The sequence below is a fragment of the Lissotriton vulgaris genome, chromosome 2_1, assembly GCF_964263255.1.
Source record: "Lissotriton vulgaris chromosome 2_1, aLisVul1.2, whole genome shotgun sequence".
Classification (NCBI taxonomy): Eukaryota; Metazoa; Chordata; class Amphibia; order Caudata; family Salamandridae; genus Lissotriton; species Lissotriton vulgaris.
In genome coordinates, this window is record NC_141687.1 from 1,970,495,874 (window position 1) to 1,970,522,722 (window position 26,849).

Below are 26,849 nucleotides of genomic sequence, written 5' to 3' on the forward strand. Positions count from 1 at the left end.
TTGCAGGAAACGTGCAAGACCTGTGAGTACATTCTTTTTAGAATATATTATGGGGTGGATCTACATGGTGATAGATTTAAATTCCATCACGGAAGCCGCTAACAAAAGCAGAACAATTTCAAGAAAATCAAACCCTGCACCAACCTCCTGCTGAACCCACCTTTCTTCACTCTACAGAAAAGTGCAATGTCCTCAATCTCTTCAATGAAAAAACACCAAAAATGCGGCAGCACATTGACAACACTAAACCTGCTTCCTCTTTTCCACCACATTCTTGTAGAGCTGTTTTTGTCATCCTTCAAAGCCTTTGCAGATCTTGCTGAAACACTACATTCTGCCAGATCTAGCTCTTATAAGGAAACTGCCTTCACAACACAGGCTGAGCCACGCATGCCGTTTCTCCGCAAGCGTCAACGCTAGCCTGAACCACGCATCTGCCTTAACCATGCGTAGGCATGGTTAAAACAGTGGTCTAGTGTCTGGATGGGTGTCGATAGAAGGCGTCTGAACAGGCGGCTCTTGATGCGGACAGGTAAGTGGGGTTTGGGGACAGGAGAGAGTAGTTTGTATGGGTGGGGAATGGTTTTAGAGCTCGGGTGGGGTAGCCGGGGTAGTTTTTGGAAGGGTCAGGTTTTTAGGGCTCAGGGACGTGGGTGGAGGGTCGGAGTAGTTTCAAGGGCTGGGGCTGGATTTGGGAGAGGGGTCGTTTTTAGGGGTGGAGGTCAGTTTCAGGATTCAGGGCGGGTGGGTTGGGTCAGTCTTTTTAAAAGTAGGTAGGGTTTTAGAGCTCAGGGTGGGATCTGTTTTGGTAGGGGGCAGGTTTTAAGGCTGAGTGTGGGAGAAGGGGGAAGGAGTTGGTTTTAGGCCTTAGCATGGGGCTGAGATAGGGAATAGGATTTTAGGGCTTAGAGCGGGGGTAGGTGTAGTGGTGGTCTTTACAAGGCATGTAATTGTACCAAGAGTGCCTTACAACTAAATTACTCTGTAACGGAAGGCATGGTTAAGATTTTTTCATGGTTCAGACCGCATTAGAGGCACGCTTGGTTCAACCCTCATATGAAGATGTCTTACCCACTTCATTCAAGAAAGCTTTCATTGAGAAAGCACTCTACCCCTACGCTCCATTGTCTATGCCTGCCTCACTTGTGCATCTTCCTAGAAACTCTCAAGACATGCTTGATCTGACTTCTAAAGTAACCCACACTACATGCTGATGACCTCGCCAGTACTGGCCCATAACTCACCATTCATCCCTAAGATCACAGAAAAAGCATTCTATGTTGACCTCACGTTCACATTAATGCTAAGCATCTTCTGCACGACCCATGTCTGACTTTACATTGCCCTGTTGCAGGGAGACTGGTACCATACACATTCCCTCCTGGCCACAAATGAAGATGACCCTTGCTTACTGATATTGCTGTAACGTTCATTTGTCTTCAATACAATCGAACATGCCACCCTCATGCGTACCTTAGAGTCTCAAATGTGATTCACTTGCAATGTCCCTCACTGGTTCTTGTTCCTACGTACATTACTTTGTACAGGTGTGAAAGTTGAAGGAATTGATGTACATAGACAGCATTCATTCCCCTTCTTCTCCCACTCCTCTCTCTGTGAGCACCATGAATACCGTAAATTATTGACCGTATCACTCTGCCAGTAAGAGCCCATACCCCTATGCATATGTACAGCCATTCTAGGCACCATGGCCTTTTACCCATTGGAATCCCCGGCTTCCCTCCTGCGCATATCCTAAACCCCCTCTCTCATGCGTAGGCCATGAAACCCTCTCCCCCTGTGCGACCCTGCTGCGAAAGGCGACTCTCCTGCTTGACCCGCACAAATCCCCCCATTCCCTCTTGAAGAGGCATCCTTCGCCTTGGCTGACGTAGCCCTCCCCAGCTGCACCTGACTGCCCCCGCTCTCTCATGTACGGGTCATCAGATCTCTCTCTCTCTCTGTGTGACTCTGTCCCTGTGTCCACCCTGGCTACCCCTCCCTTCTCCTCACATGGACAAGTCATAAACCTTCTTCTTCTGCAAGGCCCTGTCCTTGAGAGTCACGGCCGCGCCTGACCAACACCTCCTTTCCTTCCATGAATACCCCTCTGTTGACGAGCCTTCCCTCCGCGCTCGATTGTCCACGCGACATGAATACCACTCCTTTGATGACCCCTTCCCCCGAGTCCGGCTGACCACACATGTCCGAGGCCATCGCCTGAGCCAGGAGATAACATTTACTGCCCTTATTGTATGAAGTCACTCCTCTTCAAAGGATCCACTATTGATCCTAGCCACCCCACCCCCGGGGCTATGATCAGGCGTACACATCCTACGGAACACTCAGCTGCGTGATTGCCCTCCCCTCTTATCAGCAGGTCAAGGGTCCCCATTGTGAACATATGTGGGGTAGGATTGACACGAGGATTATAGGGATGTCTTTCTTTTGCGTCATACTGTCCTGATTGTACTATCAAGTGTTTTGTAAGGTATAAAAGCAAGAGTCTCAGCTCACTTGTTAGAGCACCTCCCGAAAGACACTGTGTTTCGTGTCCGAAATGACTGGCTCTCCTCATGAGAATTAAACTCTGTTCTTGATTCCTGCTTCCAGCGCCCGTCTCTTTATTTGGTAACTATTCAACATGGGAACTAAGAGGCGGTTTGCGCCAGCGGCCTGGGCATCGATCGAATTATGGGCTCATTTTCCACACAGGTCCCAAAAGAGTCTCCCAGGGTTCCATATTGTCCCCTGATCCCTTCCACCTCTTGATAGAGCTGCTTGGTGCTCTCACAGATAAGAACATGAGGATTCTCCAATATGCTGATGATTCGCAACTTTACTTTAAAGGCTCCTCTGCTTCAGATAGCCAACACCTCAAACACTACCTGCAAGTAGTCCAGACCTGATGAGCACCAACCTGAAGCTCAACCGAACCAAAACAAAATTCGTATTTGCCAAGAATAACAAATAGGCTACAATACAAACTTGGCTCAAGGACATGAACTTTGATGAGCTCGAACCCAGACTCAGTGAATGTCTAATCACTTGGATTGACCCTTTACAAAGACCTCCCCCTCAAAGAACAATTTGCCAAAAAAATAGCATTACACCTGCTGTCTCTTCTACGGAAAGTGAACCTGTTTCTCCCTGAAAGTGGCTTCAGAACTGCTTTTCAAGCCCTCACACTCTTGCAACTGGATGGTGGTAATGCCCTACTCAATAGCCTCCTAGGCTTTACACTGGACTCTCTCCTAAGCATGGCATCACATCTCATCCAGTGCCTGAAGAAATAGTCTCATCTCCCCCCCCCCCCCCCCCCCCCCAACCCCCATCCTGATGGAACTCCATTGGCTCCCCTTGCCAGGCCTGCACCATCTTGAAAACCAGCTGCATCATTTAAAAAGCTATCATGAGTAATACAAGCTCACCATCTTTGGTTGTTCTCGGTGCTCTTGCAGCCAGGACACCATCAGATAGACTGATATTTTTAAAAAGAAATAACAGCAAGGGAGCATGCCTTTTCCATCAAAGCCCGAGCTTAAGGACTCTTGAGCTGGCGGCAAGAACTGCCCGTGGAGGGATCGTGGCCTCCACCTGCATCGGCCCTCCCTACCTGGAGCCCCCGAGGTCCTTGCTGACACTTCAGGCGGCGTGAGGCCAAGGCATCCTTCGCCACGAAGGAGGCGAAGGACACAGTTTAACCCACACGCATCTAGTCTCAATGCTTTCTAAAGTCAATAGCCGAGAGCACAGGGCCCTACCAGTCAACAAACGGAGCCATTAAAGGCTGGTACACGGCACCGGAGAACGGGCACGAGCCTCGCACAGGCCGGGCTTGTGTTCCATTTGCGTCTCAGTCCCTAAAATCTCGCATCCGCTTTGCAAGCCCACGTGCTGCATGCATTAAAAAGGTGTTCCCATGGCAAACAAAACATTTGTGAAAGCAGAGAGATCCGGAGGGGCTGAAAGAGTTGTCTCTGGTACGACACCCCCCTCTTGCACGTCGAGGGAGATGAGTGTCGCCTGCCAGAAAAACTCATTGTGACCCCACAAAAGGCATCTGGCAGCTGGAGAGGAGTCCCCACATAAAGAGTGGAGGTATTTAATTATATGCTCAGTGATGCTTAGCGTGAACCATGACCAGGCCTGCTCAACATTTCATCCGTCTGTCGATAAACTGAGGACTCTTAAATTCTGTAATATCAAAAGCTGCTCTTTAGATCACATGTAAATGGTGTGACTGCAGTATTAACTGCTGCAATAATTAACGGGCCCCGGAAGGCAGACAATACAACCATTATCCGCCGGCAAGAGGATTTCGAATATCACATGCATCGTTTCATATGACTACACGTGTGTATGGTTCAGTTATGCCATATTCACATGTGCAGCTTCTCAGTATAAATATAGGCAAGCCACACGTCGAGCAAATGAGACCTAGTGATTAAATCGCAGTCTTTGAAACTCTGAAACAGGTGTTATTAATCTCGGCATCATTCAACTTGATCGCACATTGTGTGATTATAGGCGACTCCCTTTGTCCCCGAATGGAAATGTGACTGTATATATATCTGTAAAATTGTATATAAAATCAACTGCACGTCTTGCTGTCTATCACTGTACCAAATGTTTCTCCACGCCACTTTCCCATCACATTCTGGATTCCCAATCCTGCCACTACCAAATCCCTACAAACACACACAACACTGGTCCACATACATGAATCTTGTTTGACACTTTCCTGCTCGTATACAGATCAAACTAGCATAAGAGGCGGGTGGGATCCTGTGCGCGAGGGGCAGTGGGGAGCTACCATCAAAAGCCTGTCAATGGGGCGCTTTCAGGAGCAAGCACGGCCTGTTGCAAACAAACATTTTTTTCATATGCAGATGTGGTGATTTTAAAGCAGCTTACAGACAAAGGTACACAGCAGTGCTGATGGTGTGTGTTTTCTGCTACAAATTCACATTAGCGAGAACTAAAAAATGTACAAAGACAGGGTCATAAACAAATGGATGTCTCAAGTACAAGATCCCTAGAACGGACATCCTCCATTAGTCCGAGTGATCTCCTATGTCATTCCTCAATATTTTTCTTCCTGTATGCCATAACAAGGTTGTATTTCAGCCTGTCTTTTAAAAACCTGAGCTAATGCAAAAATGCTATATGGTAGCTTCCGAGAACATTAAAATACGGAGACCAGCGTTCTGTGCCTCATTTATCAACTGTCTACATCTTGTATCCACTCCATACTTTAAGAATTGAAAGTTCAGTACATATCAGGATTTTAGTAGGTTTGCTTTGCCTTCCTTCATTGCTGTTCTATCATTCTCAATCACACTGAAGCTCTACAATAACATGAAGTTGGAGCTATCTGAACCCCAATTCCACGACATGCAGTCCTATCATGTCTTCTTGGACAGTCAATCCCCAGTATGTTGCTACAGCAGGTACAATGGCGTTTTCTTTGATGCCCGCGTCGTTTTCAATTAAACAAATATCAGAATGCGTATTATAGGAGAACAAAAAGTCGATTTCCCATTAATAACTACAATTTTCGTAATTGTATATGAAGGCTAATTATGGTGATGTTTCTTCACATTTCCAAAGATTAGCAGACCTTTGTGTTTGAAAATCCAAACCATTGATTAAATAATGAAATTGAGTAAAAGGTGGTTTCTTAGGAGTTTACACTAACAAGCATTTACAATGCAATAGGTCTCGCGTTTGCGAGAGTTTATGCTATTAGCATTGTAAATGACAATGCCTTTTATTTGTTTAAAAAGCCAACACATTAATAAAAAGCATTGTAATCTACAATGCCAATAACTCAAACTCTAGTAAATGCGAGACCTATTGCATTGCAAATGCATGTTATATTTGAGGTGAGCAGCTCTAGAGTGTCGCTGGTGTGAGTGCTCTATACAGGAGCTGCGTTCCACCTAAACTTGAGAACTTCCCAGAGTTATCTGCTTCTTTTTTGCAAAATTAATTTGTCACTCTATGCCTGAAAGGGTATTTTTTTTACTTATACTGGGTGCTCCCTTGTGTCTGGACAAAGCTATACCTCTCTGAAGAGCTCAAATTAGAGCGAAACACTCTCTGGGGTTGCTTTTACTCATTTCAGGTTGTCTTGGTTATTTTACCAATTCAAAGCTGTAAAACTGTGACTGAAGTGGTAAATGGCTTTTGTCGTTTTAAAGCTCAGCAAGGACATCACTGTGGTAGTCCTATGCTTAAAAACTTTGCTGTAGAAATGGCAAAAGACTTTGCTATCCACGCCGAGATAGGAATGGACAATGGGCTAATCCTATGATTAAAAACTTTGATAGAAAAGCAGACATTTGGGGTGAGCAGATCTAGAGTCGCTGGTGTTGAGAGTGCTCTATGCAGGAGCTGCTTTCCACCTCAACTTGAGAACTTCCCAGAGTTCTCTGCTTCTTTTTTATGTGTATGTGTATGTATATGTGTATGTATAAGTGTATGTATAGGTGTATGTAGATGTGTATATATGTGTATGTGTGTGTATATGTGTATGTATGTGTGTATTTTATTTATATTTATAAAGTTTTATATATATGTATGTGTATATGTATGTTTCAGGGACGTTCTAGTTAGGCTGACATTTCACTCAAACCAAACCAGAGAAATTCTGCTGTTAGCTCATGAACTATAACTCGCGCCCCCTCAATGCACTGCTCACAACGTCTCCTATTACAACACTCATGACATGGTCAGTTACATCACTCATCACATCACTGACATCCATGTGAAAATCTGATGCACCTCCTCACACCCTGGTATAACCTTTGATATACCCACTTTAGAATAGACTACCAATTTTGAAACCATAGACCTACCAATTCCAGTTAATACATACCTGCTCATTGATTCATACGTCTACACACATCCACTCACTAACCCATACAGTCACTCATACATGCAGTCATTCATTAATATTGCCACTGATGTATCCACTCATACACCCATACAGACACTCACACCACCACTAACCCAAAGTTACTCAAACACCTAGCCAGCCACCCAAATAATCTATCACACTGCCATTTACTCACCTATACAGTTATACACACACCCCACCTCACTTAATCGTACAGCTAGTACCATATACTTACTATCTTCTACAATCACTGGCATAAGCACACACTAATCCATGCACACACCATTGCAATCACTCAGTCACATTTACTCTTATATATTCTAACACTCACATAAACTGCCTTTCACATATGTAGTTACTTACACATATACACTGAGACAGCCATTCACTCACCAACACAGCTATACGCACATTTGCTCACCCATACTGCCCCTAACACATGCACTCATGAACCCATACACCTAGTAAATCACCCACTCGCACCGCCATGCAGAGTCACACCCCCCCCCACAGACACTCAGGCACCCATACAGGTAATCAGACAACCAATCATTAACCCGTATAGAAACTCCTGTAGCTACTCCCAACCAATCCAGTCACTTACACACCAACTGACAGACTGATAGACATTCACACAGATTAGTCGCTCAGTCATGCATTCACTAAGCTATGTTTAATCACTCACTTATACAGTCACACCCACTAAATCATCCATTCAGACACTTATACACCCACTCATTCTTTAATACACTATGGTATATCTATATTTCTCCAGTATTAGGATGTCTTTCATAGATTCACATGCTTGAATATTCCCCGTCGTCGTGGGAGCCCCACGGTAAATAAAATCCCAATAAAATATGTATGTAAACGTAACCCATACATTCCAACACCAGAAATACTATAAGTACCAGGTTAGCATTCACATATAGGAATACATGGAGAAAGAAAACTTTTATAAATATATCCATGTCATTGTGTTAGTCCAAACTACAGTTAATCAGGCGCAAGCACCCCTCCAGAACCTTCTCATCAGAGGCTCAGGCCCTCAGATTTTCTACCGCACGTTGTGTGAAGGGAGTCTCCCTGAGCTCTGCTCAGTTTTCTACTTTCTTCTGGTTTTCCAGTGTTTTCTACAATGTCTTCAAGTAAGAAGTCTTTGTTTAGACCTTCTTCTTGTGGGAAGTTGCGGCTCTACTCTGAGGACTCCCACAAGAAGTGAAAATGCTGCCTCTATCCTGACCATGAGGTAGGCAAATGTAAGATTTGCAGGACTTTTTCCACCAAAACCCTTCAAGATAGGGAGAGTCGTCTCCTCCTTTGGTTACAAAGATTGAAAGACCAGGATTCAGCTCTTTCTGATGCAGAAAGCTTGCTGTCAGGTACTTCAAAAGCCGCCTCAAAGCGTAGCAGTGTGCGGGATTTGCCATCTACCTTCTTGAAGAAGAAGAAACTTTCACTCATGAAGGCTCCACCTCCTCCTCCTATGCCCCTGAGATCTGACTCTCAAGCGTCTACGGCTTCTTCTAAGCAGGTTTCTATCCAAAAACGTGCAAAATCGTTGACGGTAGCGTCGACTATCGTCCTGACTAAGATCTGCTGTCTCCGGCTTATCGACGACAACAGTGACTTCGGCTTCTGGCTCGTCGACGGTAGCTGCCTCGACGTAGTCTGTGTCAACGAAGGTATGCCTCAGATTTAAAACTCTCGTCGACGATTCCTATCGCTTAGACGTCGAAGAAGGGTCTCTCGTCGTCATCAGGAGGGTTGTGAAGAGTGCCTCCTCGTCGTCGACTGCTCCGCCGACGAGTGCTCCGTTGACGGCTGCTTCATCCACTGCCTCGTCTACGGCGGCGGCTCCGTCAACGGTGGCTGTCGACCTCTGTACTGTAGTGGTCGACTATTTCGTCAACAGTGGTATAATCATTTGCATCTTTGCCTCTGATGCCACTTCCTTCATCCGGGTCTGGTTCTTCCACCGTTGACCCTCTGCACCAACATCGCCAGGTGCCTTTGGACCAGCTCACCATTCCAGGTGACACGCAGCCCCCATCAACCCTCTTTGCGACAGGATCTGAACAGGATTCTGTTTCGAATTTTAGGTTTGAACTTAAATTTACTTATGAATTGACTAATTTCTCTAGTGTTTACATCTGGTTCTTCTGTTTGAAGAAAAATTGTTTGAATTGTATTTTTTCCACGTTTATATGCTTGTAGAAACTGTTGAATTGCATGTACTAAATGACATTCTTTTTGTAATACTTCCCTTTCCACTTCAGATAACATCCATTTCAGTTAATGGGTATGATTATGAGGAATAGCCTGAAATTAAGACTGTTGTATGTTATTAGTGAGAAGTTAAATAAACAAATGATTGCACAAAATAGATGGGAAATATTGCCAATCTTTGAGCACATACTTAACAGCGTTCTGACTATCCCGGTTATAGCTGTTTTCTGTTTATCAGACATCTGATGGTGAAGAAATTGGAATGTAGGTAATGTCTTTTCTCACCACAGTAGCTCTTGTTCCTGTATACCTATGATCCATTCCTTCAGATGTCTTATGAATCACTTGTGCATGCATCTTGAGGAATATAATCACCTCCCCATTCCAAACATCTAGTTGTGCTATGTAAGGAATGTTCTGCTATCTTGTTCGGAAGCAATTTCATCATGTGAACGTAAATAAAGGGGACTAGGGACTACAGATTAAAATTGTCTTGGTTGTGGGGTTATATTTCCTAAAGCAGCAGCAAATTTTGCAATGTGATTTATTGTGTTAAAGCTGAAAACAATTTGTATTTATTAACAGACGATTACACAGAGGACCTCCTTGAACTTCATGAAGCTGAGGTTGTGAAGATCATGCACCATTTTGAAGTTCATCAACATTTGTTTGAAGATGTGGAAAAATGGCTGTGCTGCTGGGATCGCTTCATGGAGTTGGTGGTATGTTTGATAATGAAGTGACTACCCTAACTGCAAGTGACCAGTTATGGCCATTACTTTGGTTGCATGTACTGTAGACGCCAGTTAGGTCTTAGCCAGAAGATTGGTTCCTTTCTAGGTATCCTCCCATCTTTTGATCATTGATGCTGATCTTGTTACTTAGTCACAATGCTTTAAGCAGCAGTTGAAAGATGGTTAACAAATCAATTTCTTTTCAGTAGGAATCCCTAAAGATAATTGTGCACTCCAGAACAGTTTGGTAATTGGAAACGTTTTTGGTCCATATGTATAATAGATGACCTAGCCGATCATTCGCTAGTATTTGTTGTACTCCTCTCACAAAGAGACTTAAGCCCACAAGTACTCTTGTAACCATTGTTTATAGGGTAGACTTCATCTTAAAATGGCCGTCAAATTAGTTTGTGATTGACTCGTGAAGGGAGTTACGGTAAGGCTTCACAGTGCACACCGAATGAATGTTGAATTTACACCTCATTCTATAGTAGTCAGAGTTCATAAAGTTGGAAAATATTTATCACTCTATGAACTATATAATACTAAGCAAAAATAATTTAAGTTGTAATTGGTTTTCACATTCTTCAGTTTCATTTGACCAAAATGACTACTATTTAATGGCGAAGTTAATGTGACCGATTTGATCTCTTGCACGTATATAGATGGCTTTGGCCCTCACAGCAGTATTGTTTGTAACGATCTGTAAAACCAATAACAATGTTTTTTTTTAAAAATGGCGAAATTCACTCGAGAGAGAAATACAAATAGTGTTTTAACATCCCTAAAATGTTATACTTGATATACGTAATACTTTCTTCTTCAACATAGTATCTTTGATAGTCAAAAGCAATTGAGTATTCTTAACTTTGTGAAGCTTCTGGAACACCAATGATTACTGCAGCCTGTCAAAGGTAAAATTGCGTAATTTTCTTTTAGGTACTTTAGAAAACATACTAATGTCCTAATCCAATCTAAAAACGTCCCTACAGCTCGGAACCTAATCTGCCTGCTGTTTTGTAAAGGAAAAAAAAAAAAAACTGAGGGAGATGCAGCAGAATTGAAAGATGATAGTTGAAATCATGTATTTAATGGGACAACAGCTTACCTGCCCCAGCATTCCTCCATTCTTTTATTTTCCAACTCATTTATTTGCCCTATTTCATTATTCACTTAACATCTTTTGCATTAAGAGTTTTAAAGGGTTTCCCTTGTAGGAATCCAATCATGTTAGGTTTTTGCCTTGTAAAAGACAGTTATGTCAGCTCGATTTGTCAAATGTCCAAAGTGTGGAAAAAAATGTGAGTAACCCTTAAAGGGGTGTGTGGGCTGCGTGTCAGATGCATAGCCCGGGATGTGACAATTTTGTTTAAATGCATTGAATGGTTGTGAGGTAATTAATTTAAGGGGAAAAAACTGGAAGATGCCTCGAAGGTACAATGCAGTGAGGTACAAGCGAAGTACTGAGAAGGAAGGGGCTTCTTCCACTGTAGGCACCTCATTGTCAAAGGACTCTCATGGAGGACAATCAAGGAAAGGAGGGTTTTTATTTCTCGCTTCTCTCATTCCCCGATAAATATTGATGGCTTAGTGTAACCTCTTGCGGAAGAAACCCTCTGCCGACCTGACGGACCTCAAGAAATTCAGACCCACCTCTTACCCCCCCCACCCCTTCCCAGGCAAGGTCATCGAAGGCATCAACGCCTAACTCTCCAAGTTCATCTAAGCAAACCACATCCTGGACCTCTCATCTCGCTTTGTAAGCAACCACAGCACCGAGACCGCCCCCCTCGCTGCCTCAGACGCCATCCGCATCCTCCTGGACCTCTCGGCTGCTTTGGATAGTCTCTCACCGCACCCTATACACAAGACTCCACTATGCTGGCATCCATGACAAAGCCCTGGAATGGATCAGCTCCTTTGTCACCCGCCGAACACATTGACTTCCACCGTTCTGCTTTGAACCAACAGAGATCAGCTGCGGAGTGCTTGAGGCTTCCTCCTTGAGCCCCACTCTCCTCAACATCTACATGGCCCTGCTTGCTGCCATCATTGGGAACCATGGAATGAACATAGTCGCCAAAGTGATTACACTCAGCTGATTCTCTCCTTCACAAACAAATCCACAGTCGCCAAGAATAACTTACAAGACTGGATGAAGACTGTCATCACCTGGATGAACCGCTGCCTCAAGCTCACCTCAGAAGACCGAAGTCCTCTCATGGGCTCCACTGTCTCTGCCGGGGACAACTCCTGGCAGCCCTCAGCACTTGAAACTCCCACCATGCACGAAACCTCAGCATCATACTGGACTCCTCGCTCACCATAAGCCGCCAGATCAACGCAGTCTCATCATTCCTGTTTCCACATGCTACGCCTACTCCGAAAGATCTTCAAGTGGATCCCAACTGAGTCCAGAAAGATGGTCACCCACCCACTCAACAGCAGAATTAACTATTACAATGCACTCGACGCCGGCATCACCCAGAAACTCCTCCAAAAACTTCAGAACACCTCCACCATACATATCTTCAACATCCCCTGCCGCAGCTACATCACCGACCACCTGAGAGAACTCCACTGGCTCCCAGTAGAATCACCTTCAAGCTCCTCACACACACCTACAAAGCCCTACACTACGCAGGATCTGTGTTCCTTAACCACGCCGCTCAGTCCACGCACCCACCAGTTCTCCGGTCCACCCACCTGGCCCTGGCTACCATCCCATATATCCACAAGACGGCCGGAGGAAGATCCTTCTTTACCTTGCAGAAAAGACCTGGAGCACCCTCCCTTTCCACCTCAAGCAATCTGTCCCTTCCTCACCTCAGGATGGACCTCAAGACCTGGCTCTTCAACCGAACTGTATATAAGGGCTAGATTGCGTGTCCCCCCCCCTTAGATCCCTATCTAATGCTCCATAACAAGCATTCTGGATTGCCAGAAAGCTATGCAGGGCGAACAACAAAACACACTAGATATGCACCTTCAAAGAACAAGCATTTACAATGCAAAAGCTTTCGCAATGACATGGTTTTGAGCTATTGGCATTAAAATGTTTTTTTCCCTTTGTGAAGCATTAATCAAGTAATGGCGTTGTAAATGACCATTTCTTTTACCCCCTTTAGACAATGATCAATTGTACATCTAATCAGACTACCTACCACTGACTTCAGTCTGGAGACCACTACATTTTACTAGCTAGCAACAGCCACACCGCTCCAAACCATATGAAGTAAGTTTGAGTATTCAGAGGTGCTTCTGAAATGAGAATCTTACTTGAGATAATCGGGCAATGTCTGTTCTCCAGTATTAGGGGTGTCTTTCATAGATTCACATGCTTGAATATTCCCTGTCGTCGAAGTGGGAGTCCCACGGTACATAAAATAGCAATAACATGCTAAATTATATGTATGCGAGAACATAACATAAGAAATAATAGAAGTAAATACACAACTAAAACCTCTAAACCATTCCTACATAGGAATGCATGATAGAGAGAAAACACTTGCAACATATCACTTTCATTATGTTAGTCCAAACTACAGCCAATCAGGCGCCAGCACCCTCTAGAACCTTCTCCTCAGAAGCTCAAGCCCTTAGATTTTCTACCGCACGTCGTGTGATGGGAGTCTCCCTGATCTCTGCTCAGTTTTTTCCTCAATTTCTTCTAGTTTCCAGTCTTCTCATCATGTGAAGTAAGAAGACTTTATTCAGACCTTGCTCTTCTTGTGGGAAGTTGCGTCTTTTTAAAGAAGACCCCCACAAGAAATGTATTTATTGTCTCTACCCTGAGCATGAAGTTGGCAGCTGCAAGTTTTGTAGAACCTTTTCTACAAAAACTCTTAAGGACAGGGAAGGCTGTCTCCTCCTTTGGCTCCAACGTCTTAAGGACAAGGATTCAGCTCTGTCTGATGCTGAGAGTTTTCAGTCTGGACCCTCCACTGCAGCATCTAAGCGTAGTAGTGTGCAGGATGTGCCCTCTCCTTTTCTGAAAAGGAAGAAACTTGCCCTGCCTTTGGTCTCTGTGGTGTCCCCACCGGCTCCTACTACCTCTACACCCACGAGACCTGGCTCTCAGGCGTCTTCTGCTGCCTCCCAGAGTGTTTCCACACAAAAACATGCTTCGTCGTCAACTGGAGCGTCGACAAGTGTTCCGACGACGAGATCATCAGTGTCTACATCGTGGACGACGACACTGACGATGAAGTCTGCTTCTCCGTCGACGACTGTCTCGTCGACGGCCTCCACGTCCACGAGAGTCTCTTTGGCCTTTAAGACTGTCTCGTCGATGATTCCCATCACCTCATCGTCGACGGAGAAACCAGTATCGTCAACTAAGGCAATCAAAAAGTCTACATTGTCGACAAAGACTCAGTCGACCAAAGCTCCGTCGACTAGGGCTCTGTCGACAGGGGGGTCTTCTGCATCGACTACTTCGTTGGCGGCTTTGCCGTCTGTGGTCCTTCCGTCGACGATGGATCCATTGAAGTCATATTCGTCGGCGGCCATATCAGCACCGTGAACGATACCGTCGACGGCACCACCATCCTAGTTTGCCTCATTGCCTCTAGTGCCTTTGCCATCTTCAGGGTCTGCATCTGTCGCCACAGAACCTTCACAACATCGCTGTCAAGATCCATGCCACCAGTTGTCTGCTCCAGATCCGCAGCCACCTTCGCCTTTGTTTGCCGCGGAGCACGCTTCGGACTCTGGTAATGATGTGGATGACACTTTCAGGGCGGCACACAGTCCGTCAGATCTGATCATCAAATGCCAAGATTCTGACAGTGACGACGACGGCGACGACCAGGAGTCTCAAGCTGAGGAACAGTTCATCCAAGTTTCAACGGCTACATAGCCTTTGTCTCTGATTTCAAACCTCCAGCATATGCTGGACGACTACAACCGGCGTTTTCCACCTACGCCACAAGGTACTCCTAGACCACCTGCAGCTGCGGCAGCTCCACCCTCGGTTCCACCACCTTTGCCACTGACGCCTTCACCCCAGGTTCAAACACTGGTCAAGATACACACAACTGTGTATCCACAAGATGCTGATGATGATGTACTTCCAGAACGGGAAGACTTAGAGGTCCACGATGATACGGACAATGATGATGCCGCAACCGGCATGGCAGAGTGGGATGACTACCAAATACAGGCACCTTCCCCTCCGCCAGGAGAACCTGGAGATTCCCCTCCAGTAGATATTGCCAGTTTCCATCAGCTGATGGATAGAGCGGCTCAGCGCTTCAAATTATTCAGAACACAGAGAGGAGGATTGTTTCCTCTACGATTTCAAGCATCAGCCATTCAAGCAAGTCCACACGGTTCCGATCATCGATTTTTATTTGGAAGGAGGGAGTGAAGCTCATGCAGGCTCCAAATTCGTTACCTGCCCAAATGCCCCGCCTTGAGAAGAAGTATAAGACCCCAACAGGTTCACCAGCATGCCTGGTCGCTCACCCAAAACCTGATTCGGTGGGGACTCAGGGGGCACAGCGTTGGTCCTGTAATCCAGCGTCTCCGATCACTGCACCTCCAGATAGAGAAGGTCGGCGCCTAGACGCTATTGGACGCAAATTCTCCACCATGGCTTCCACAACAGTAAGGGCAGCTAATGCCTTAGCCATCTTAGGCCGCTACGACCGGCAGATGTGGTCGGACATGTCTGCCTTTGTCAACCTCATCCCTGACGCTTCCAAAGCTGATGCTTTGCACATCCTCCAGAACGGAGAAAGAACATCTGACGAGATGATTGACTGCGCAGTCGATATTGCAAGCACTGGTTTCAGTCAGCTTGCTAGTGCAGCTGCCCTACGACACCAAGGCTGGTTGAAGTCCACCTCTTTCCGGCAGGAAGTCCAGTCCAAGATCCTTGATATGCCATATGATGAATCGCTGTTAGGGACACACATAGACGAGGCTCTAGAGTCCATTAAAAAGGACACTGATAAGGCTCGATCATTGGGCACCTTGTAATTTCGGAAGCAGCCATTTCGGGGTGCACGCGGACGCAGCACTACGACTTTTCGAGGAGGACAATCTCAATATAGCTCCTACAATCAGAGTAACCAACGTTACTCTTCCAACCAACAGCAGTCAAACCGACAACAGTCGACAAAGTCATATAGGGGAAAGTCTTCATATCAGGTATCCACTCCCAAACGCCAATGACTTTAGTCTTCCCCCAAGTGTTGGAGGACCGCTGAGAATAGAACAGAGAGATTCGACCTCCATCACCTCAGACCGCTGGGTTTTGGACAGTGTGATGAAAGGACATACTTTGGGGTTCATCAAGATTCCTCCTCATACTCCACCGTCTGGCCCGCCTCCTCCCCATCTCCAGGAGCTTTTCCATCAAGTCGGTCTTCTTCAAAAGGGTGCAGTCGAAGTGGTTCCAGTGTCTCAGAGAGGGGTTTTAGTCTCGTTTTTTCCTCATACTCAAGAAGACTGGAGATAGGCGACCAATTCTGGATTTGATGTCTCAACAGATACCTAAAGAGCCAATCCTTCTGCATGCTTACACTATTGGAGATCCTGCGTCTTCTTTCCAGCGGCAATTTTATGACCACCATCGACCTTCAGGACGCATACTTTCATGTCCCAATTCTCCAACAGCATCGAAAGTACCTTAGTTTCAGAGTAGGACAGACGCATTTCCAGTTCAGTGTTGCCTTTCGGCCTCCGATCCTCCCCTCGTGTGTTCACAAAGGTATTGGCTCCAGTGGTGGCTCACCTACGCCTCCAAGACGTCCAAATATTTCCTTACTTGGACGATTGCCTCCTCAAATCTCATTCCCGCCATAAACTGAACCGAAACGCTCGCCTTTGTCAAGATGTGTCAAAGTCAACAAGTCAGTTTGCACCAGCTCAAACCAGGAGTTTCTTAGGGGCAACCTTGAACACAGTGCTTTCAAAGGCATTTGTTTCTCACGAACGTCAACCGAAGATCCTCCGCTTAGTGGCTCTCATTCGATCAAGACAGTCCGTTTCTGTCCGGACATTAAAATCATTTCTGGGAATGGCATCTTGTATTGATCCCACATTGCAGACTGCCGACCCTTCACATTCAGGAGGCACTGGATGTACAGTGGCGTCAGGTCTCCGGTTCTTTCAACGACCTGGTGACCGTTACCGCTCGCATGAGGACAGCTGTCCTGGTGGGTGCAGTCGACCAACCTGGCGACTGAAACGTCCTTCCTCGTCAACGCGCCAGACCTCACGCTCACAACAGACACCTCTCTAGACGGCTGGGGTGCTCACCTTCAAGGCCTCTCCATCAAAGGCAAATGGTCTCCGCCCCAACGCTCTTGGCATATCAACAGGCTAGAGTTGATGGCAATCTTTCTGGCACTCAAGTCGTTCCTTCCTGTAGTTCAAGGGGAGTTGGTGCTTATTCAGACGGACAATACCACCAGTATGCACTACGTGAACAAACTGGGTGGGACCAAGTCTCAACGCTTGTCTCGACTGGCTCAGTCTATCTGGGATTGGGCTATCCATCATCAAATAACACGGACGGCGGTGCATCTGCCGGGCGTTTCTAACATTCTGGCGAATTCCCTCATCGACACACGAGTGGGAGCTACATCAGCCGACTCTGGAACTCATGTTTCACCGATGGGGTCGTCCGTCTCTAGACCTCTTTGCGACACTAGAGAACTGGAAATGCCCGTCCTACGCAAGTTGGCATCCCCACCCCGGATCGTGCGGGAATTCGCTTACTACTTTCCGCCGATACCATTAGTGCCACGGGTGCTGTGGAAGATACGGGGGCAGCCCTGCCACATTCTCCTGATCGCCCCTCGATGGCCCTGACAGGCGTAGTTCGCGGAGTTGCTTCTTCTGTCCCAGTGCGAGCCCATTCCTCTCCATCCTCGTCCTTACGATGGACAGAGGCCAGATTTGCCATCCAGATCCATCCACTCTACAATTGTCAGCATGGAACCTGAGCACCTTGAGTTCGCGCATTTAAATATCTCGCAAGACTGCGGAGATCCTCGCTCATGCTAGAGTTCAGTCTACTATCAAAACTTACAAATTCAAGTGGAAGAGGTTTTGTCTTTGGTGTGTGGCAGCAAATGTTATCCAATCCATTCTGCTCTGTAGCAGCTCCTTCCGTTCTTTTTGAGTCTAGCTCAATCTGGGCTCTCGCAGGCTATCTTGAGTTTTCCTAGCTGCAATCTCTCGTTTCTGCAAGATGGCTCCTCCTCCCTCTGCTCGTCCAGAATTATCCGTCAGTTTTTCAAAGGTCTTTTCCGGAAGTTCCCGCCTCTTCGGCGCCCTCCTCCAACGTGGCATCTCAACTTTGTTCTAACACAACTAATGAAAACGCCATTTGAGCCCATCCATAGGGCGGACTTAAAAGTTCCTCATCTGGAAGGTTGCTCTTCTTGCTCGGACCTCATCTCGTCGCGTGAGTGACCTCCACGCCTTTACTATCAAACCACCATTTCTTCAATTCAAACCGGACGGCGTGGTACTTCGCACCAACCCATCATTCCTACCAAAGGTGCCTACGGACTTCCATCTAAATGAGCCTGTGTTCTTGAAAACTTTCTTTGCTGAGCCAAAGTCTCCGGCTGAACAGCGATTACATTCCTTGGACATCAAACGATGCCTTAAACTTTACATAACGATTTACAAAAAGGGGGTGGTGATGAACAGAGTGTCTGAGTTAAACAGACCACTCTTACCCAGTCCAAAGATCAGGGCTTGATCCATCACCGTTATTTATCTCACTGCCCCATCCCAGCTCAGAACCTGGCTATATGCAAATCAGTCTGTCCCTGGCCCAGTGCATCATGGGAACAGGGCAGACTAAACTACCAAGCCAATTCTTCACCAGAAAGGAGACAAGCTACCGGGGACCGGTTTCTGGCATTTCAGCCTTCTTCGGCCCGGCTTGCTTGAATCCTGATGGAGCAGTGAGAAAGGGACTCATGTCTGAGTATACCCTGCCACACCTATAGTGGCCAAAAACGATTTACAAAAAGGGGGTGGTGATGAACAGAGTGTCTGAGTTAAACAGACCACTCTTACCCAGTCCAAAGATCAGGGCTTGATCCATCACCGTTATTTATCTCACTGCCCCATCCCAGCTCAGAACCTGGCTATATGCAAATCAGTCTGTCCCTGGCCCAGTGCATCATGGGAACAGGGCAGACTAAACTACCAAGCCAATTCTTCACCAGAAAGGAGACAAGCTACCGGGGACCGGTTTCTGGCATTTCAGCCTTCTTCGGCCCGGCTTGCTTGAATCCTGATGGAGCAGTGAGAAAGGGACTCATGTCTGAGTATACCCTGCCACACCTATAGTGGCCAAAAACGATTTACAAAAAGGGGGTGGTGATGAACAGAGTGTCTGAGTTAAACAGACCACTCTTACCCAGTCCAAAGATCAGGGCTTGATCCATCACCGTTATTTATCTCACTGCCCCATCCCAGCTCAGAACCTGGCTATATGCAAATCAGTCTGTCCCTGGCCCAGTGCATCATGGGAACAGGGCAGACTAAACTACCAAGCCAATTCTTCACCAGAAAGGAGACAAGCTACCGGGGACCGGTTTCTGGCATTTCAGCCTTCTTCGGCCCGGCTTGCTTGAATCCTGATGGAGCAGTGAGAAAGGGACTCATGTCTGAGTATACCCTGCCACACCTATAGTGGCCAAAAACGATTTACAAAAAGGGGGTGGTGATGAACAGAGTGTCTGAGTTAAACAGACCACTCTTACCCAGTCCAAAGATCAGGGCTTGATCCATCACCGTTATTTATCTCACTGCCCCATCCCAGCTCAGAACCTGGCTATATGCAAATCAGTCTGTCCCTGGCCCAGTGCATCATGGGAACAGGGCAGACTAAACTACCAAGCCAATTCTTCACCAGAAAGGAGACAAGCTACCGGGGACCGGTTTCTGGCATTTCAGCCTTCTTCGGCCCGGCTTGCTTGAATCCTGATGGAGCAGTGAGAAAGGGACTCATGTCTGAGTATACCCTGCCACACCTATAGTGGCCAAAAACGATTTACAAAAAGGGGGTGGTGATGAACAGAGTGTCTGAGTTAAACAGACCACTCTTACCCAGTCCAAAGATCAGGGCTTGATCCATCACCGTTATTTATCTCACTGCCCCATCCCAGCTCAGAACCTGGCTATATGCAAATCAGTCTGTCCCTGGCCCAGCGCATCATGGGAACAGGGCAGACTAAACTACCAAGCCAATTCTTCACCAGAAAGGAGACAAGCTACCGGGGACCGGTTTCTGGCATTTCAGCCTTCTTCGGCCCGGCTTGCTTGAATCCTGATGGAGCAGTGAGAAAGGGACTCATGTCTGAGTATACCCTGCCACACCTATAGTGGCCAAAAACGATTTACAAAAAGGGGGTGGTGATGAACAGAGTGTCTGAGTTAAACAGACCACTCTTACCCAGTCCAAAGATCAGGGCTTGATCCATCACCGTTATTTATCTCACTGCCCCATCCCAGCTCAGAACCTGGCTATATGCAAATCAGTCTGTCCCTGGCCCAGTGCATCATGGGAACAGGGCAGACTAAACTACCAAGCCAATTCTTCACCAGAAAGGAGACAAGCTACCGGGGACCGGTTTCTGGCATTTCAGCCTTTTTCGGCCCGGCTTGCTTGAATCCTGATGGAGCAGTGAGAAAGGGACTCATGTCTGAGTATACCCTGCCACACCTATAGTGGCCAAAAACGATTTACAAAAAGGGGGTGGTGATGAACAGAGTGTCTGAGTTAAACAGACCACTCTTACCCAGTCCAAAGATCAGGGCTTGATCCATCACCGTTATTTATCTCACTGCCCCATCCCAGCTCAGAACCTGGCTATATGCAAATCAGTCTGTCCCTGGCCCAGTGCATCATGGGAACAGGGCAGACTAAACTACCAAGCCAATTCTTCACCAGAAAGGAGACAAGCTACCGGGGACCGGTTTCTGGCATTTCAGCCTTTTTCGGCCCGGCTTGCTTGAATCCTGATGGAGCAGTGAGAAAGGGACTCATGTCTGAGTATACCCTGCCACACCTATAGTGGCCAAAAACGATTTACAAAAAGGGGGTGGTGATGAACAGAGTGTCTGAGTTAAACAGACCACTCTTACCCAGTCCAAAGATCAGGGCTTGATCCATCACCGTTATTTATCTCACTGCCCCATCCCAGCTCAGAACCTGGCTATATGCAAATCAGTCTGTCCCTGGCCCAGTGCATCATGGGAACAGGGCAGACTAAACTACCAAGCCAATTCTTCACCAGAAAGGAGACAAGCTACCGGGGACCGGTTTCTGGCATTTCAGCCTTCTTCGGCCCGGCTTGCTTGAATCCTGGTCCCCGGTAGCTTGTTTCCTTCCCAGTGTAAGAATTGGCTTTTGTAGTTTGGTTTGCCCTGTTCCCATCATGCACTGGGACAGGAACAGACTAATTTGCATACAGCCAGGTTCTGAAACTGGGATGGTGCAGTGAGCTAAAAAACGGTGTTGGATCTAGCCCTGATCTCTTGACTGGGTGAGAGTATTCTGTTTAATTCAGAGACTCTGTCCCTCACCACCCCTTGTTGTAAATATTTTTGTCCACCCTAAGCGTGGAAGGGTATACTCAGATGTGAGTCCCTTGCTCATTGCACCATCAGGATTCAAGCAAGCCGGGCCGAAGAGGCTGAAATGCCAGAAACCGGTCCCCGGTAGCTTGTTTCCTTCCCAGTGTAAGAATTGGCTTTTGTAGTTTGGTTTGCCCTGTTCCCATCATGCACTGGGACAGGAACAGACTAATTTGCATACAGCCAGGTTCTGAAACTGGGATGGTGCAGTGAGCTAAAAAACGGTGTTGGATCTAGCCCTGATCTCTTGACTGGGTGAGAGTATTCTGTTTAATTCAGAGACTCTGTCCCTCACCACCCCTTGTTGTAAATATTTTTGTCCACCCTAAGCGTGGAAGGGTATACTCAGATGTGAGTCCCTTGCTCATTGCACCATCAGGATTCAAGCAAGCCGGGCCGAAGAGGCTGAAATGCCAGAAACCGGTCCCCGGTAGCTTGTTTCCTTCCCAGTGTAAGAATTGGCTTTTGTAGTTTGGTTTGCCCTGTTCCCATCATGCACTGGGACAGGAACAGACTAATTTGCATACAGCCAGGTTCTGAAACTGGGATGGTGCAGTGAGCTAAAAAACGGTGTTGGATCTAGCCCTGATCTCTTGACTGGGTGAGAGTATTCTGTTTAATTCAGAGACTCTGTCCCTCACCACCCCTTGTTGTAAATATTAAACTTTACATAAGCAGAACTACCCCTTTCCGCAGGTCCGACCAACTGTTCATTGCTTACGGACTTATGCGTAGGGGCATCCAGTTACGAAGCCAACGATTGCCCGTTGGATTTCTTCAGCCATTGTCTTCTGCCATCAACAAGCTGGCAAGCCTTTACAGTCTTCAGTGAGGGCTCATTCTACCAGGGCAATGTCTTCATCCACCGCCCTGTTTGCAGGTGTGCCGCTTCATCATATCTGCCGTGCAGCCACATGCTACAGCAGGCACACATTCACCAAGCATTACTGCTTGGACGCCGTCAATGAGACGGATACAGCAGTGGGACAGGCAGTACTTCGTCATCTTTTCAAATAAGGTGAGCCTCTGTTCCCTCCTCCTTTATATTTTTCTGTGATTGCTATCAATGCTTCCATGACTGTATTATTACGGTCTTTGAGCTTTTCCATGCTATGCTTCGCAATCTCAGCTCTTCGGAGGTTACTGCTCTCTACTCTATTCAAGCATGTGAATCTATGAAAGACACCCCTAATACTGGAGAAGAACAATTGTTACTTACCTGTAAACAGGTGGTTCTCCAGTATTGGTGTCTTTCATAGATTTACATGCGACCCACCCTCCTCCCCTCAGAGGCTCTCTTCTCCTCATGCACTCTGGTTCACTTTAAAGCTACGAAAATCTGAGGGCTTGAGCCTCTGAGGAGAAGGTTCTAGAGCTACAACCTGATTGGCTGTAGTTTGGACTAACATAATGACAGTGATATGTTGCAAGTGTTTTCTCTCTCTATCATGCATTCCTATGTAGGAATTGTTTTAGAGGTTTTAGTTGTGTATTTACTTCTATTATTTCTTATGTTATGTTCTCACATACATATATTTTAGCATTTTATTGCTATTTTATGTACCGTGGGACTCCCACTTCGACGACTGGGAATATTCAAGCATGTGAATCTATGAAAGACACCAATACTGGAGAACCACCTGTTTAAAGGTAAGTAACAATTGTTCTTCTTACACGCTCGCTGATGCCGTCTGTGACCAGTGGGCAAAAGAAGGTGTCTGCATCAGAATCTGTGAAAAGTGTGCTCTCATGATTGCACCTCCGTTCTGCGTATTCTCTCCAAGCGGACATGTCATTTAGAATCAAAGGAAATGTCTTCCATATCCTTTTTTTTGTCCTTGTGTTTTTTCTAATCCAGGTGGATAAACTGCTGCATGCAATAAACAAAAAGAGAGGGAAAAGTACTCCTGATCCCCCAGGCTAGGTATCTATATAACAAAAGGAGGAGTACCACCATAGAACCAGGTTCTAGAGGCTGTTAACAGGGAACAAAGGAATGCAGGTATGACAGGGCGTTAGTGTACCCTGACCACCCATTTCCTTTCTGGTCCTGAAGAAAAACCGGCATTTTCCATTCGGTTTGAAACATGTAGACCTTGCACTTATATTACAGATACACTTGGTCATAATCAAACCTTTATTGTATCTACACACACTTTTTTAATATTGTCCAGTAGTCTTAAGAATACATTTTTCACATATAAGCCATACCAGGACAATTTTTAACACACTTACCTTTTTTCTTGCATTCATCACTCAAATACCCGCTCCACTGTATTCGCAGCACACCTTGATGGCACTCGGCTGTCAAGGTGGCCCCGATGATGAAGCATGTCACCGACCAGGTCGGTGAGTGAGGTGTTAATTAAAATCAAAGAATTACTTTCTTCTTTTTCCTCATTAGAAAATCATCCCACCAAAAATCGCCCTCTGAGCCTTTCTTATGGTGGTACTCCTCCTTTTGTTATATGGATAAACTGCTCCCCCAACATCTGCTAAATGATCATGAGTTTTGGGGTCACTTTCTCACCATTAACGCGCATTTCATCAAACATTTGGACTGGGAAAGTGCAATAGAAAGGAATGTCCACAAACTTTTTGCTTGTGGCTGTTCCCAACATTCCCAATGCCAGCCCTTTCTGGCCATTTCCCTGGGGGCAGACATTGCCAAGTCTGCACTATTTTTTAGCTTGAAGTGTATCACGTCCAGTAAAATCGTGCAAAATGTAAAACTTGTATTTGCCAATATTTCATGCAATTTGGCATATTTTTCCATTGTTTGGAGTAAGTATCAAAAGAAAGGTGCATTTCGCAGACCACTTTATAAAAATGCCAGACTATAGGGTTACGCAGCTTACACCTAATTGTATAGTATTATAATTGCATTTATATACCGCTTACTACACCTGATGAGACGTTGAAGCGCTTTTTCGATGAGTGGCACACTACTCCGGAACCCATAAAGGATTAGTGGCAAATTAGTATACTGAAATATGAAAGTGGTTTGAGTGGTGGATATGTTAGTCAGTTATTTGGACTGAGCAGGGTAGTGAAAGGACAAAAAAGGTTTGCATCTATATATCGCTAATGCAACTATCCGAAATGTTTTGGGAAAACAGCAGCTCTCTGCTTTCACTTTTGTGTGCACTAACACCAGGGGGGAGGTGTGCACATAAAACCATGATGGTGTACTTACTGCCCGGTGTATTTGTGCAGTCGCTCACTTTCCATGCTGCTTGTATTTTTGTGAACATTCACTGGGTGCACAAATAATAGTGTGAATGTAAAAACAGGTGTGCATATGTTGGCATGTGAACATGCTGCTGTTTGGGCTGCCTTAAATATGCCCACGCACCGGCGAGGAGCCAGGTGAGGCCAGGCAGACCCACCACGCGGGAGGGGACAGGCAGAGCTGGGGGAAGTAGGTCAGTGAGGCATGTGGTGCTGAGGTACAGGCAACGCTAGGGGTCATGAACTCAGGCAAGGCCTAGGTGGGCAGGTGATTGAGTGGGACAGGCAATATCCCAGAGATGGGCAGAGTGTGGGAAACCACAGACCTGGGACATGAAGGGCTGTACTGATGTCTAATCAGTACTAGAGAACCAACAGGGGGCGCTAAACAGCCAAGACCGAGAACAGGTGGTCTTGGTGGACAGGCAGGACTGGTGGGAAGACCTAGCAGGAGACAGGCAGCTGTGGGTGGACAGCAGGAATGAAAACACAGGTGTAGAAAGCAGTACTAGAGCCATGCGGGCGGTGGGAGTTTGAGACAGGCAAGGCGGAGTGCTAGAGGGTTACGGTCAGGTGGGTTTGGGTGGACAGGGAGGGCTGACGGAACAAGTGGGGCAGGCAGGGATGGAGACACAGGCACAGCTGAAGGAAGGGTTGGGGACAATCAGGCCTATATGGGCAGGTGAAGACATAGACTGGGTTGAAGGCGGAGGCAGTACTGTGACGCATGCGGGGCAGACAGGGCTGTGGCCAAGCAGGTCTACTTGGACCGGCTTGGGTGTGTGGTCAAGCCGGGCTGTAGGTTTGCCGGGCGATGAAGGACCGGCTCTTAAATGGTTGCAGTGAGGGGTTTCTGCGGGTAATGAGCGGACATGATTAAAGCTGACTATTTGTAATGGGTCTGGACCCCTGTGCACAGCCCGGAAAAGGTTAATGTGCTAAATACAACTGCCCAGGACTCCCACACATGCCCTCTCACGGGAGAGAGGAGAGCAAAGAGCGAAGCAAGAGGAAGAGGGTGGAGAGGGCGAGGGATGAATGAATGGGCGAGAAATTGATTGGGACGGGAGAAGAGTGCAGGAGGGCAAAGGGGTGGGGAAGGAAATAGAACGGAAACAGAGCTAGGGAGGATGGATCGGGAGACACAGGTGTGGCAGTGACCGCAACAGAGTGAAAGATAGAGACATGGAGTGTAAGAGGCAGAAGCTGTACAGACTGGAACAGTAAATAGACTAGAAGACCGAGAGAAGGGTAAAGAAAGAGGGGAGAGGGGCTTAGACGGAGGGGTGCGTAAGGACGGTGTGAGGTGTGCATTCTGGTGTCTGCCGCACACTCACCCTGACTCCAGGACTCTTCGATACCTGTTGCGTGTTGGAAGTCCCGTTGCCCTGCTCCGGTTTACCTCCCGAGTTTGGTATCCGCCGCCCGAATGGCCGTGCGGCACTGACTTGCTGCCGTATGTGCACCAGCCGCGGGTCACGACTAGGGCCTCTCCCCGCGCTCTCGGGTTACCTGAGATTAATTACAGGTCTCACTCGTGGGTTATTTCACCTTGTATTTGTGACCTCCCATTCTTCTTCCCTCGTCAAGGAGGTGCGAACACTGTTTTTCCACCACAAGCCCGCCAGATAGTTCCATGCTCTTCCACCTGGCTTGTGACCCCTCCTCCGCATTGCTCCCCTATGCCCTCCTCAAAGACCCTCGCCGGCTCATCCTCCTCCCTGAACTGCTCTTCCATGTCATTCTACTTTTCGTCTTAAGCCCCTTTCCCCAAAGACCCCCTTTCTGCCGTCCCTGGCCCTGCCTGCAGCTCGTTCCCCTGCCTCCCACTGACACTCCAGACCGTCCTCGGCCGGTTCCCCAAGAGCCTCTTGCGCTCTGTCCCGCTGTCCGTATGGACTATAAGGACCCAGTCAGTGGGATCAATGGGTCCAGATAATGATTAAGGACCTGGCATTGTTCTCTCTCAGCCCACATCTGGGATGTGAAGTGCCGGAAGTGCCAGGTCATTAGTTCTGTCACCAACCGGCCCCGCTGCAGATTGAGAGCTGTGGCCAAGTGATAAATTGAGCGTTTCCCGTAGGCCATCTGACTTGAATCCGGCATGTCTATTCTTTTATCCTTCAAATATCTAT

General features: G+C 46.9%; 1 protein-coding gene across 1 annotated transcript in view; it reads left to right on the forward strand.

Annotated features, from left to right (window-relative positions):
- Nucleotides 1-26,849, forward strand: part of LOC147733581 (protein regulator of cytokinesis 1-like) — an 863,550-nt gene that overhangs the window by 350,980 nt on the left and 485,721 nt on the right. The window contains exon 8 of the mRNA XM_086958987.1: nucleotides 9,719-9,855. Coding sequence (XP_086815113.1) covers nucleotides 9,719-9,855 — 137 coding nt within the window. The remainder of the gene's footprint in view (nucleotides 1-9,718; nucleotides 9,856-26,849) is intronic.